At 45.1% G+C, this 13,693-nt stretch overlaps 1 protein-coding gene across 5 annotated transcripts in view; it reads left to right on the top strand.

The window, feature by feature from the left end:
- Positions 1 to 13,693, top strand: part of elmo1 (engulfment and cell motility 1 (ced-12 homolog, C. elegans)) — a 178,936-nt gene that overhangs the window by 109,818 nt on the left and 55,425 nt on the right. For all 5 annotated transcript variants that reach the window (NM_001140008.1, XM_014178476.3, XM_045709172.2 and 2 more), the window contains 1 exon segment: positions 11,711 to 11,847. In NM_001140008.1, coding sequence (NP_001133480.1) covers positions 11,711 to 11,847 — 137 coding nt within the window.

The following is a 13,693-nucleotide window of genomic DNA, read 5'->3' as shown; positions in this document are numbered from 1 at the left end:
TCTCCTCTCTCTAAAACACATGTTCTGACTGTACCCTCCTCTCTCTAAAACACATGTTCTGACTGTACCCTCCTCTCCTCTCTCTAAACACATGTTCTGACTGTACTCTCCTCTCTCTAAAACACATGTTCTGACTGTACCCTCCTCTCTCTAAAACACATGTTCTGACTGTACCCTCCTCTCTTTCTCTAAAACACATGTTCTGACTGTACCCTCCTCTCTCTAAAACACATGTTCTGACTGTACCCTCCTCTCTTTCTCTAAAACACATGTTCTGACTGTACCCTCCTCTCTTTCTCTAAAACACATGTTCTGACTGTACCCTCCTCTCTCTAAACACATGTTCTGACTGTACCCTCCTCTCTTTCTCTAAAACACATGTTCTGACTGTACCCTCCTCTTTCTAAAACACATGTTCTGACTGTACCCTCCTCTCTCTCTCTAAAACACATGTTCTGACTCTACCCTCCTCTCTCTCTCTAAAACACATGTTCTGACTGTACCCTCCTCTCTCTCTCTAAAACACATGTTCTGACTGTACCCTCCTCTCCTCTCTCTAAAACACATGTTCTGACTGTACCCTCCTCTCCTCTTTCTAAAACACATGTTCTGACTGTACCCTCCTCTCTCTCTCTAAACACATGTTCTGACTGTACCCTCCTCTCTCTCACTAAAACACATGTTCTGACTGTACCCTCCTCTCTCTCTCTAAAACACATGTTCTGACTGTACCCTCCTCTCTCTCTCTAAAACACATGTTCTGACTGTACCCTCCTCTCTCTCTCTAATACACATGTTCTGACTGTACCCTCCTCTCTCTCTCTAAAACACATGTTCTGACTGTACCCTCCTCTCTCTCTCTAATACACATGTTCTGACTGTACCGTCCTCTCTCTAAAACACATGTTCTGACTGTACCCTCCTCTCTCTCTCTCTAAACACATGTTCTGACTGTACCCTCCTCTCTCTAAAACACATGTTCTGACTGTACCCTCCTCTCTCTCTCATAAACACATGTTCTGACTGTACCCTCCTCTCCTCTCTCTAAAACACATGTTCTGACTGTACCCTCCTCTCCTCTCTCTAAAACACATGTTCTGACTGTACCCTCCTCTCTCTAAAACACATGTTCTGACTGTACCCTCCTCTCTCTCTCTCTAAAACACATGTTCTGACTGTACCCTCCTCTCTCTAAAACACATTTTCTGACTGTACCCTCTTCTCTCTCTCATAGACACATGTTCTGACTGTACCCTCCTCTCCTCTCTCTAAAACACATGTTCTGACTGTACCCTCCTCTCTCTCTCTAAAACACATGTTCTGACTGTACCCTCCTCTCTCTAAAACACATGTTCTGACTGTACCCTCCTCTCTCTAAAACACATGTTCTGACTGTACCCTCCTCTCTCTCTCTCTCTCTAAACACATGTTCTGACTGTACCCTCCTCTCCTCTCTCTAAACACATGTTCTGACTGTACTCTCCTCTCCTCTCTCTAAAACACATGTTCTGACTGTACTCTCCTCTCCTCTCTCTAAAACACATGTTCTGACTGTACCCTCCTCTCCTCTCTCTAAAACACATGTTCTGACTGTACCCTCCTCTCCTCTCTCTAAAACACATGTTCTGACTGTACCCTCCTCTCTCTATCTAAACACATGTTCTGACTGTACCCTCCTCTCTCTCTAAAACACATGTTCTGACTGTACCCTCCTCTCCTCTCTCTAAACACATGTTCTGACTGTACCCTCCTCTCTCTCTCTAAAACACATGTTCTGACTGTACCCTCCTCTCTCTAAAACACATGTTCTGACTGTACCCTCCTCTCTCTCTCATAAACACATGTTCTGACTGTACCCTCCTCTCCTCTCTCTAAAACACATGTTCTGACTGTACCCTCCTCTCCTCTCTCTAAAACACATGTTCTGACTGTACCCTCCTCTCTCTAAAACACATGTTCTGACTGTACCCTCCTCTCTCTCTCTCTAAAACACATGTTCTGACTGTACCCTCCTCTCTCTAAAACACATTTTCTGACTGTACCCTCCTCTCTCTCTCATAGACACATGTTCTGACTGTACCCTCCTCTCCTCTCTCTAAAACACATGTTCTGACTGTACCCTCCTCTCTCTCTCTAAAACACATGTTCTGACTGTACCCTCCTCTCTCTAAAACACATGTTCTGACTGTACCCTCCTCTCTCTAAAACACATGTTCTGACTGTACCCTCCTCTCTCTCTCTCTCTCTAAACACATGTTCTGACTGTACCCTCCTCTCCTCTCTCTAAACACATGTTCTGACTGTACTCTCCTCTCCTCTCTCTAAAACACATGTTCTGACTGTACTCTACTCTCCTCTCTCTAAAACACATGTTCTGACTGTACCCTCCTCTCCTCTCTCTAAAACACATGTTCTGACTGTACCCTCTTCTCCTCTCTCTAAAACACATGTTCTGACTGTACCCTCCTCTCTCTCTCTAAACACATGTTCTGACTGTACCCTCCTCTCTCTCTAAAACACATGTTCTGACTGTACCCTCCTCTCCTCTCTCTAAACACGTTCTGACTGTACCCTCCTCTCTCTCTAAAACACATGTTCTGACTGTACTCTCCTCTCTCTAAACACATGTTCTGACTGTACCCTCCTCTCTCTAAAACACATGTTCTGACTGTACCCTCCTCTCCTCTCTCAAAACACATGTTCTGACTGTACCCTCCTCTCTCTCTCTAAAACACATGTTCTGACTGTACCCTCCTCTCTCTAAAACACATGTTCTGACTGTACCCTCCTCTCTCTCTCTCTAAACACATGTTCTGACTGTACCCTCCTCTCTCTAAAACACATGTTCTGACTGTACCCTCCTCTCTCTCTCTCTAAACACATGTTCTGACTGTACCCTCCTCTCTCTAAAACACATGTTCTGACTGTACCCTCCTCTCCTCTTTCTAAAACACATGTTCTGACTGTACCCTCCTCTCTCTCTCTCTAAAACACATGTTCTGACTGTACCCTCCTCTCCTCTCTCTAAACACATGTTCTGACTGTACCCTCCTCTCTCTAAAACACATGTTCTGACTGTACCCTCCTCTCCTCTTTCTAAAACACATGTTCTGACTGTACCCTCCTCTCTCTCTCTAAAACACATGTTCTGACTGTACCCTGCCCTCCTCTCTCTCTAAAACACATGTTCTGACTGTACCCTCCTCTCTTTCTCTAAAACACATGTTCTGACTGTACCCTCCTCTTTCTAAAACACATGTTCTGACTGTACCCTCCTCTCTCTCTCTAAAACACATTTTCTGACTGTACCCTCTTCTCTCTCTCATAGACACATGTTCTGACTGTACCCTCCTCTCCTCTCTCTAAAACACATGTTCTGACTGTACCCTCCTCTCCTCTCTCTAAACACATGTTCTGACTGTACCCTCCTCTCTCTAAAACACATGTTCTGACTGTACCCTCCTCTCCTCTCTCTAAAACACATGTTCTGACTGTACCCTCCTCTCCTCTCTCTAAAACACATGTTCTGACTGTACCCTCCTCTCCTCTCTCTAAAACACATGTTCTGACTGTACCCTCCTCTCTCTCTCTAAACACATGTTCTGACTGTACCCTCTTCTCTCTAAAACACATGTTCTGACTGTACCCTCCTCTCCTCTCTCTAAAACACATGTTCTGACTGTACCCTCCTCTCTCTAAAACACATGTTCTGACTGTACCCTCCTCTCCTCTCTCTAAACACATGTTCTGACTGTACTCTCCTCTCTCTAAAACACATGTTCTGACTGTACCCTCCTCTCTCTAAAACACATGTTCTGACTGTACCCTCCTCTCTTTCTCTAAAACACATGTTCTGACTGTACCCTCCTCTCTCTAAAACACATGTTCTGACTGTACCCTCCTCTCTTTCTCTAAAACACATGTTCTGACTGTACCCTCCTCTCTTTCTCTAAAACACATGTTCTGACTGTACCCTCCTCTCTCTAAACACATGTTCTGACTGTACCCTCCTCTCTTTCTCTAAAACACATGTTCTGACTGTACCCTCCTCTTTCTAAAACACATGTTCTGACTGTACCCTCCTCTCTCTCTCTAAAACACATGTTCTGACTCTACCCTCCTCTCTCTCTCTAAAACACATGTTCTGACTGTACCCTCCTCTCTCTCTCTAAAACACATGTTCTGACTGTACCCTCCTCTCCTCTCTCTAAAACACATGTTCTGACTGTACCCTCCTCTCCTCTTTCTAAAACACATGTTCTGACTGTACCCTCCTCTCTCTCTCTAAACACATGTTCTGACTGTACCCTCCTCTCTCTCACTAAAACACATGTTCTGACTGTACCCTCCTCTCTCTCTCTAAAACACATGTTCTGACTGTACCCTCCTCTCTCTCTCTAAAACACATGTTCTGACTGTACCCTCCTCTCTCTCTCTAATACACATGTTCTGACTGTACCCTCCTCTCTCTCTCTAAAACACATGTTCTGACTGTACCCTCCTCTCTCTCTCTAATACACATGTTCTGACTGTACCGTCCTCTCTCTAAAACACATGTTCTGACTGTACCCTCCTCTCTCTCTCTCTAAACACATGTTCTGACTGTACCCTCCTCTCTCTAAAACACATGTTCTGACTGTACCCTCCTCTCTCTCTCATAAACACATGTTCTGACTGTACCCTCCTCTCCTCTCTCTAAAACACATGTTCTGACTGTACCCTCCTCTCCTCTCTCTAAAACACATGTTCTGACTGTACCCTCCTCTCTCTAAAACACATGTTCTGACTGTACCCTCCTCTCTCTCTCTCTAAAACACATGTTCTGACTGTACCCTCCTCTCTCTAAAACACATTTTCTGACTGTACCCTCTTCTCTCTCTCATAGACACATGTTCTGACTGTACCCTCCTCTCCTCTCTCTAAAACACATGTTCTGACTGTACCCTCCTCTCTCTCTCTAAAACACATGTTCTGACTGTACCCTCCTCTCTCTAAAACACATGTTCTGACTGTACCCTCCTCTCTCTAAAACACATGTTCTGACTGTACCCTCCTCTCTCTCTCTCTCTCTAAACACATGTTCTGACTGTACCCTCCTCTCCTCTCTCTAAACACATGTTCTGACTGTACTCTCCTCTCCTCTCTCTAAAACACATGTTCTGACTGTACTCTCCTCTCCTCTCTCTAAAACACATGTTCTGACTGTACCCTCCTCTCCTCTCTCTAAAACACATGTTCTGACTGTACCCTCCTCTCCTCTCTCTAAAACACATGTTCTGACTGTACCCTCCTCTCTCTATCTAAACACATGTTCTGACTGTACCCTCCTCTCTCTCTAAAACACATGTTCTGACTGTACCCTCCTCTCCTCTCTCTAAACACATGTTCTGACTGTACCCTCCTCTCTCTCTCTAAAACACATGTTCTGACTGTACCCTCCTCTCTCTAAAACACATGTTCTGACTGTACCCTCCTCTCTCTCTCATAAACACATGTTCTGACTGTACCCTCCTCTCCTCTCTCTAAAACACATGTTCTGACTGTACCCTCCTCTCCTCTCTCTAAAACACATGTTCTGACTGTACCCTCCTCTCTCTAAAACACATGTTCTGACTGTACCCTCCTCTCTCTCTCTCTAAAACACATGTTCTGACTGTACCCTCCTCTCTCTAAAACACATTTTCTGACTGTACCCTCCTCTCTCTCTCATAGACACATGTTCTGACTGTACCCTCCTCTCCTCTCTCTAAAACACATGTTCTGACTGTACCCTCCTCTCTCTCTCTAAAACACATGTTCTGACTGTACCCTCCTCTCTCTAAAACACATGTTCTGACTGTACCCTCCTCTCTCTAAAACACATGTTCTGACTGTACCCTCCTCTCTCTCTCTCTCTCTAAACACATGTTCTGACTGTACCCTCCTCTCCTCTCTCTAAACACATGTTCTGACTGTACTCTCCTCTCCTCTCTCTAAAACACATGTTCTGACTGTACTCTACTCTCCTCTCTCTAAAACACATGTTCTGACTGTACCCTCCTCTCCTCTCTCTAAAACACATGTTCTGACTGTACCCTCCTCTCCTCTCTCTAAAACACATGTTCTGACTGTACCCTCCTCTCTCTCTCTAAACACATGTTCTGACTGTACCCTCCTCTCTCTCTCTAAAACACATGTTCTGACTGTACCCTCCTCTCCTCTCTCTAAACACATGTTCTGACTGTACCCTCCTCTCTCTCTAAAACACATGTTCTGACTGTACTCTCCTCTCTCTAAACACATGTTCTGACTGTACCCTCCTCTCTCTAAAACACATGTTCTGACTGTACCCTCCTCTCCTCTCTCAAAACACATGTTCTGACTGTACCCTCCTCTCTCTCTCTAAAACACATGTTCTGACTGTACCCTCCTCTCTCTAAAACACATGTTCTGACTGTACCCTCCTCTCTCTCTCTCTAAACACATGTTCTGACTGTACCCTCCTCTCTCTAAAACACATGTTCTGACTGTACCCTCCTCTCTCTCTCTCTAAACACATGTTCTGACTGTACCCTCCTCTCTCTAAAACACATGTTCTGACTGTACCCTCCTCTCCTCTTTCTAAAACACATGTTCTGACTGTACCCTCCTCTCTCTCTCTCTAAAACACATGTTCTGACTGTACCCTCCTCTCCTCTCTCTAAAACACATGTTCTGACTGTACCCTCCTCTCTCTCTAAAACACATGTTCTGACTGTACCCTCCTCTCTCTAAAACACATGTTCTGACTGTACCCTCCTCTCTCTCTCTAAAACACATGTTCTGACTGTACCCTCCTCTCTCTCTCTAAAACACATGTTCTGACTGTACCCTCCTCTCTCTCTCTAAAACACATGTTCTGACTGTACCCTCCTCTCTTCTCTAAAACACATGTTCTGACTGTACCCTCCTCTCCTCTCTAAAACACATGTTCTGACTGTACCCTCCTCTCTCTCTCTAAACACATGTTCTGACTGTACCCTCCTCTCTCTCTCTAAAACACATGTTCTGACTGTACCCTCCTCTCTCTCTCTAAAACACATGTTCTGACTGTACCCTCCTCTCCTCTCTCTAAAACACATGTTCTGACTGTACCCTCCTCTCCTCTCTCTAAAACACATGTTCTGACTGTACCCTCCTCTCTCTCTCTAAAACACATGTTCTGACTGTACCCTCCTCTCTCTCTCTAAAACACATGTTCTGACTGTACCCTCCTCTCTCTCTCTAAAACACATGTTCTGACTGTACCCTCCTCTCTCTCTCTAAAACACATGTTCTGACTGTACCCTCCTCTCTCTCTCTAAAACACATGTTCTGACTGTACCCTCCTCTCTCTCTAAAACACATGTTCTGACTGTACCCTCCTCTCCTCTCTCTAAAACACATGTTCTGACTGTACCCTCCTCTCTCTCTCTAAAACACATGTTCTGACTGTACCCTCCTCTCTCTCTCAAAACACATGTTCTGACTGTACCCTCCTCTCTCTCTCTCTAAACACATGTTCTGACTGTACCCTCCTCTCTCTCTCTAAAACACATGTTCTGACTGTACCCTCCTCTCTCTCTCTCTAAACACATGTTCTGACTGTACCCTCCTCTCTCTAAAACACATGTTCTGACTGTACTCTCCTCTCTCTCTCTAAAACACATGTTCTGACTGTACCCTCCTCTCCTCTCTCTAAAACACATGTTCTGACTGTACCCTCCTCCCTCTCTCTAAAACACATGTTCTGACTGTACCCTCCTCTCTCTCTCTAAACACATGTTCTGACTGTACCCTCCTCTCTCTCTAAAACACATGTTCTGACTGTACCCTCCTCTCCTCTCTCTAAAACACATGTTCTGACTGTACCCTCCTCTCCTCTCTCTAAAACACATGTTCTGACTGTACCCTCCTCTCTCTCTCTCTCTAAACACATGTTCTGACTGTACCCTCCTCTCTCGAAAACACATGTTCTGACTGTACCCTCCTCTCCTCTCTCTAAAACACATGTTCTGACTGTACCCTCCTCTCCTCTCTCTAAAACACATGTTCTGACTGTACCCTCCTCTCCTCTCTCTAAAACACATGTTCTGACTGTACCCTCCTCTCTCAAACACATGTTCTGACTGTACCCTCCTCTCTCTCCAAAACACATGTTCTGACTGTACCCTCCTCCCTCTCTCTAAAACACATGTTCTGACTGTACCCTCCTCTCCTCTCTCTAAAACACATGTTCTGACTGTACCCTCCTCTCTCTCTCTAAAACACATGTTCTGACTGTACCCTCCCCTCCTCTCTCTAAAACACATGTTCTGACTGTACCCTCCTCTCTGTCTCTCTAAAACACATGTTCTGACTGTACCCTCCTCTCTCTAAAACACATGTTCTGACTGTACCCTCCTCTCCTCTCTCTAAACACATGTTCTGACTGTACCCTCCTCTCTCTCTCTAAAACACATGTTCTGACTGTACCTTCCTCTCTCTAAAACACATGTTCTGACTGTACCCTCCTCTCTCTCTCTCTAAACACATGTTCTGACTGTACCCTCCTCTCTCTAAAACACATGTTCTGACTGTACCCTCCTCTCTCTCTCTAAAACACATGTTCTGACTGTACCCTCCTCTCCTCTCTCTAAAACACATGTTCTGACTGTACCCTCCTCTCCTCTCGCTAAAACACATGTTCTGACTGTACCCTCCTCTCCTCTCTCTAAAACACATGTTCTGACTGTACCCTCCTCTCCTCTCTCTAAAACACATGTTCTGACTGTACCCTCCTCTCTCTCTCTAAACACATGTTCTGACTGTACCCTCCTCTCTCTCTCTAAAACACATGTTCTGACTGTACCCTCCTCTCTCTAAAACACATGTTCTGACTGTACCCTCCTCTCTCTCTCTAAAACACATGTTCTGACTGTACTGTCCTCTCTCTAAACACATGTTCTGACTGTACCCTCCTCTCTCTAAAACACATGTTCTGACTGTACCCTCCTCTCCTCTCTCAAAACACATGTTCTGACTGTACCCTCCTCTCTCTCTCTAAAACACATGTTCTGACTGTACCCTCCTCTCTCTCTCTCTCTCTAAACACATGTTCTGACTGTACCCTCCTCTCCTCTCTCTAAACACATGTTCTGACTGTACTCTCCTCTCCTCTCTCTAAAACATGTTCTGACTGTACTCTCCTCTCTCTAAAACACATGTTCTGACTGTACCCTCCTCTCCTCTCTCTAAAACACATGTTCTGACTGTACCCTCCTCCCTCTCTCTAAAACACATGTTCTGACTGTACCCTCCTCTCCTCTCTCTAAAACACATGTTCTGACTGTACCCTCCTCTCTCTCTCTAAACACATGTTCTGACTGTACCCTCCTCTCTCTCTCTAAAACACATGTTCTGACTGTACTCTCCTCTCTCTCAACACATGTTCTGACTGTACCCTCCTCTCTCTAAAACACATGTTCTGACTGTACCCTCCTCTCCTCTCTCAAAACACATGTTCTGACTGTACCCTCCTCTCTCTCTCTAAAACACATGTTCTGACTGTACCCTCCTCTCTCTAAAACACATGTTCTGACTGTACCCTCCTCTCTCTCTCTCTAAACACATGTTCTGACTGTACCCTCCTCTCCTCTCTCTAAAACACATGTTCTGACTGTACCCTCCTCTCTCTCTCTCTAAACACATGTTCTTACTGTACCCTCCTCTCTCTAAAACACATGTTCTGACTGTACTCTCCTCTCTCTCTCTAAAACACATGTTCTGACTGTACCCTCCTCTCCTCTCTCTAAAACACATGTTCTGACTGTACCCTCCTCCCTCTCTCTAAAACACATGTTCTGACTGTACCCTCCTCTCTCTCTCTAAACACATGTTCTGACTGTACCCTCCTCTCTCTCTCTAAAACACATGTTCTGACTGTACCCTCCTCTCCTCTCTCTAAAACACATGTTCTGACTGTACCCTCCTCTCCTCTCTCTAAAACACATGTTCTGAATGTACCCTCCTCTCTCTCTCTCTCTAAACACATGTTCTGACTGTACCCTCCTCTCTCGAAAACACATGTTCTGACTGTACCCTCCTCTCCTCTCTCTAAAACACATGTTCTGACTGTACCCTCCTCTCCTCTCTCTAAAACACATGTTCTGACTGTACCCTCCTCTCCTCTCTCTAAAACACATGTTCTGACTGTACCCTCCTCTCCTCTCTCTAAAACACATGTTCTGACTGTACCCTCCTCCCTCTCTCTAAAACACATGTTCTGACTGTACCCTCCTCTCCTCTCTCTAAAACACATGTTCTGACTGTACCCTCCTCTCTCTCTCTAAAACACATGTTCTGACTGTACCCTCCCCTCCTCTCTCTAAAACACATGTTCTGACTGTACCCTCCTCTCTCTCTCTCTAAAACACATGTTCTGACTGTACCCTCCTCTCTCTAAAACACATGTTCTGACTTTACCCTCCTCTCCTCTCTCTAAACACATGTTCTGACTGTACCCTCCTCTCTCTCTCTAAAACACATGTTCTGACTGTACCTTCCTCTCTCTAAAACACATGTTCTGACTGTACCCTCCTCTCTCTCTCTCTAAACACATGTTCTGACTGTACCCTCCTCTCTCTAAAACACATGTTCTGACTGTACCCTCCTCTCTCTCTCTAAAACACATGTTCTGACTGTACCCTCCTCTCCTCTCTCTAAAACACATGTTCTGACTGTACCCTCCTCTCCTCTCGCTAAAACACATGTTCTGACTGTACCCTCCTCTCCTCTCTCTAAAACACATGTTCTGACTGTACCCGCCTCTCTCTAAAACACATGTTCTGACTGTACCCTCCTCTCTCTCTCTAAAACACATGTTCTGACTGTACCCTCCTCTCCTCTCTCTAAAACACATGTTCTGACTGTACCCTCCTCTCTCTCTCTAAAACACATGTTCTGACTGTACCCTCCCCTCCTCTCTCTAAAACACATGTTCTGACTGTACCCTCCTCTCTCTCTCTCTAAAACACATGTTCTGACTGTACCCTCCTCTCTCTAAAACACATGTTCTGACTGTACCCTCCTCTCTCTAAAACACATGTTCTGACTGTACCCTCCTCCTCTCTCTAAAACACATGTTCTGACTGTACCCTCCTCTCTCTCTCTCTAAACACATGTTCTGACTGTACCCTCCTCTCTCTAAAACACATGTTCTGACTGTACCCTCCTCTCTCTCTCTCTAAACAGATGTTCTGACTGTACCCTCCTCTCTCTAAAACACATGTTCTGACTGTACCCTCCTCTCCTCTCTCTAAAACACATGTTCTGACTGTACCCTCCTCTCCTCTCTCTAAAACACATGTTCTGACTGTACCCTCCTCTCCTCTCTCTAAAACACATGTTCTGACTGTACCCTCCTCTCCTCTCTCTAAAACACATGTTCTGACTGTACCCTCCTCTCCTCTCTCTAAAACACATGTTCTGACTGTATTCTCCTCTCTCTAAAACACATGTTCTGACTGTACCCTCCTCTCTCTAAAACACATGTTCTGACTGTACCCTCCTCTCTCTAAAACACATGTTCTGACTGTACCCTCCTCTCCTCTCTCTAAACACATGTTCTGACTGTACCCTCCTCTCTCTCTCTAAAACACATGTTCTGACTGTACCCTCCTCTCTCTAAACACATGTTCTGACTGTACCCTCCTCTCCACCTCTGTCCTTTCAGCCAGTGAGAACTGTCATGATTTCCACCCCATGTTCTTCACCCACGACCGCTCCTTTGAAGAGTTCTTCTGCATCTGCATCCAGCTGCTCAACAAGACCTGGAAGGAGATGAGGGCCACCAGCGAAGACTTCAACAAGGTGAGGTTGGACTTTGTGGCTCAGTTACAAAAGTATGGTGCCTGCAATGTCAGGATCATGGGTTCGATTCCTGCCTGGGGCCACTAAAATGGCAAATTGTATTCATTTTCAAAGGGTAATACTTCTGCAGGGGTAGCTAACCCTCTTTCTGGAGAGCTACCCTGCTGCAGGATTATTCTCCGGACCATTCTACTAATCAGCTGCTAATCAGGACCTTGATTAGCTGAAACAGGTGTGTTTCTTTAGGGCTTGAACAAAGTCCTGCAGATCCAGTAGCGCTTTCTTTCTTTTATTAGATTTGTCAGCTCGTATAGGAAAACTACTGTAGTGTATTATGTCCCATGTCAAGTGGTGTTTTCCGGTCTGGACATGCAGTGCATTCGGAAAGTAGTCAGACCCCTTGACTTTTTCCAAATGTTGTTACATTAATCAAATCAAATCAAAATCAAATCAAACTTTATTTGCCACATGCGCCGAATACAACAAGTGTAGACTTTATCGTGAAATGCTTACTTACAAGCCCTTAACCAACAGTGCAGTTCAAGAAGAAGAAAATGATTACCAAGTAGACTAAAATAAAAAGTAATAACAAAAAGTAACACAATAAGAATAACAATAACGAGACTATATACAGGGCACCGGTAACGAGTCAGGGTGCGGGGGTACAGGCTAGTTGAGGTAATCTGTACAGGTAGGTGGGGGCGAAGTGACTACGTATAGGTAACAAACTAACAGTGAGTAGCAGCAGTGTAGCGATTTTTATGAATTGTTCAGTAGTCTAATGGCTTGGGGGTAGAAGCTGTTGAGGAGCCTTTTGGTGCTAGACTTGGCTCTCCGGTATCGCTTGCCGTGCGGTAGCAGAGAAAACAGTCTATAACTTGGGTGACTGGAGTCACTGACAATTTGATGGGCTTTCCTCTGACACCGCCTATTATATTGGTCCTGGATGGCAGGAAGCTTGGCCCCAGTGATGTACTGGGCCGTTCACACTACCCTCTGTAGCACCTTACGGTCAGATGCCGAGCAGTTGCCATACAAGGCGGTGATGCAACCGGTTAGGATGCTCTCAATGGTGCAGATTTGCCAAATGTAGGGCGGGGGAGAGGTTTGTATGCATCTCTGTGTGTGGAGTAAAGGTGGTCTAGGATTTATTTTTTCCTGGTTGAACATGTGAAATGCTGGTAAAATTTGGGAAAACTGATTTAAGTTTGCCTGCATTAAAGTCCCAGGCCACTAGGAGTGCCGCTTCTGGGTGAGCATTTTCTTCTTTGCTTATGGCCTTATAGAGTTGGTTGACAGCGGTCTTAGTGCCAGCTTCGCTTTGTGGTGGTAAATAGACGGCTACGAATAATACAGATGATAACTCTCTTGGTCGACAGCTTATCATAAGGTACTCTACCTCAGGCAAGCAATACCTCGAGACTTCTTTAATATTAGACACACACCCCCACCCCTCATCTTACCAGAGGTAGCGTCTCTGTTCTGCCAGTGCGTGGAAAATCCCGCCAGCTCTATATTTTCCGTTTCTTCGTTCAGCCACGTCTCGGTGAAACATAAGATGTTACAGTTTTTAATGTCCCATTGGTAGGATAATGTTAATAGTAGGTCATCAATTTTATTTTCTAACGATTGCACGTTAGCAAGGAGAATGGAAGGCATTGGGAGTTTACTCGCTCGCCTCTGGCTTCTCAGAAGGATCCCCGATCTGCGTCCCTTTTTCCAGCGTCTTTTCTTCACCAAACAGGCGTGAATCTAGGCCTGTTCCAGTAAAAGCAGGATCTCCTTCTCGTCGGACTCTTTAAAGGAAAAAGTTTCTACCAGTCCGCGGTGAGTAAACGCTTTTATG

Source organism: Salmo salar, chromosome 27 (genome assembly GCF_965601325.2).
Source record: "Salmo salar chromosome 27, fSalSal1, whole genome shotgun sequence".
NCBI lineage: Eukaryota > Metazoa > Chordata > Actinopteri > Salmoniformes > Salmonidae > Salmo > Salmo salar.
The sequence above is the reverse complement of the archived record's forward strand: the minus strand, read 5'-3'. Positions and strand labels throughout refer to the sequence as shown.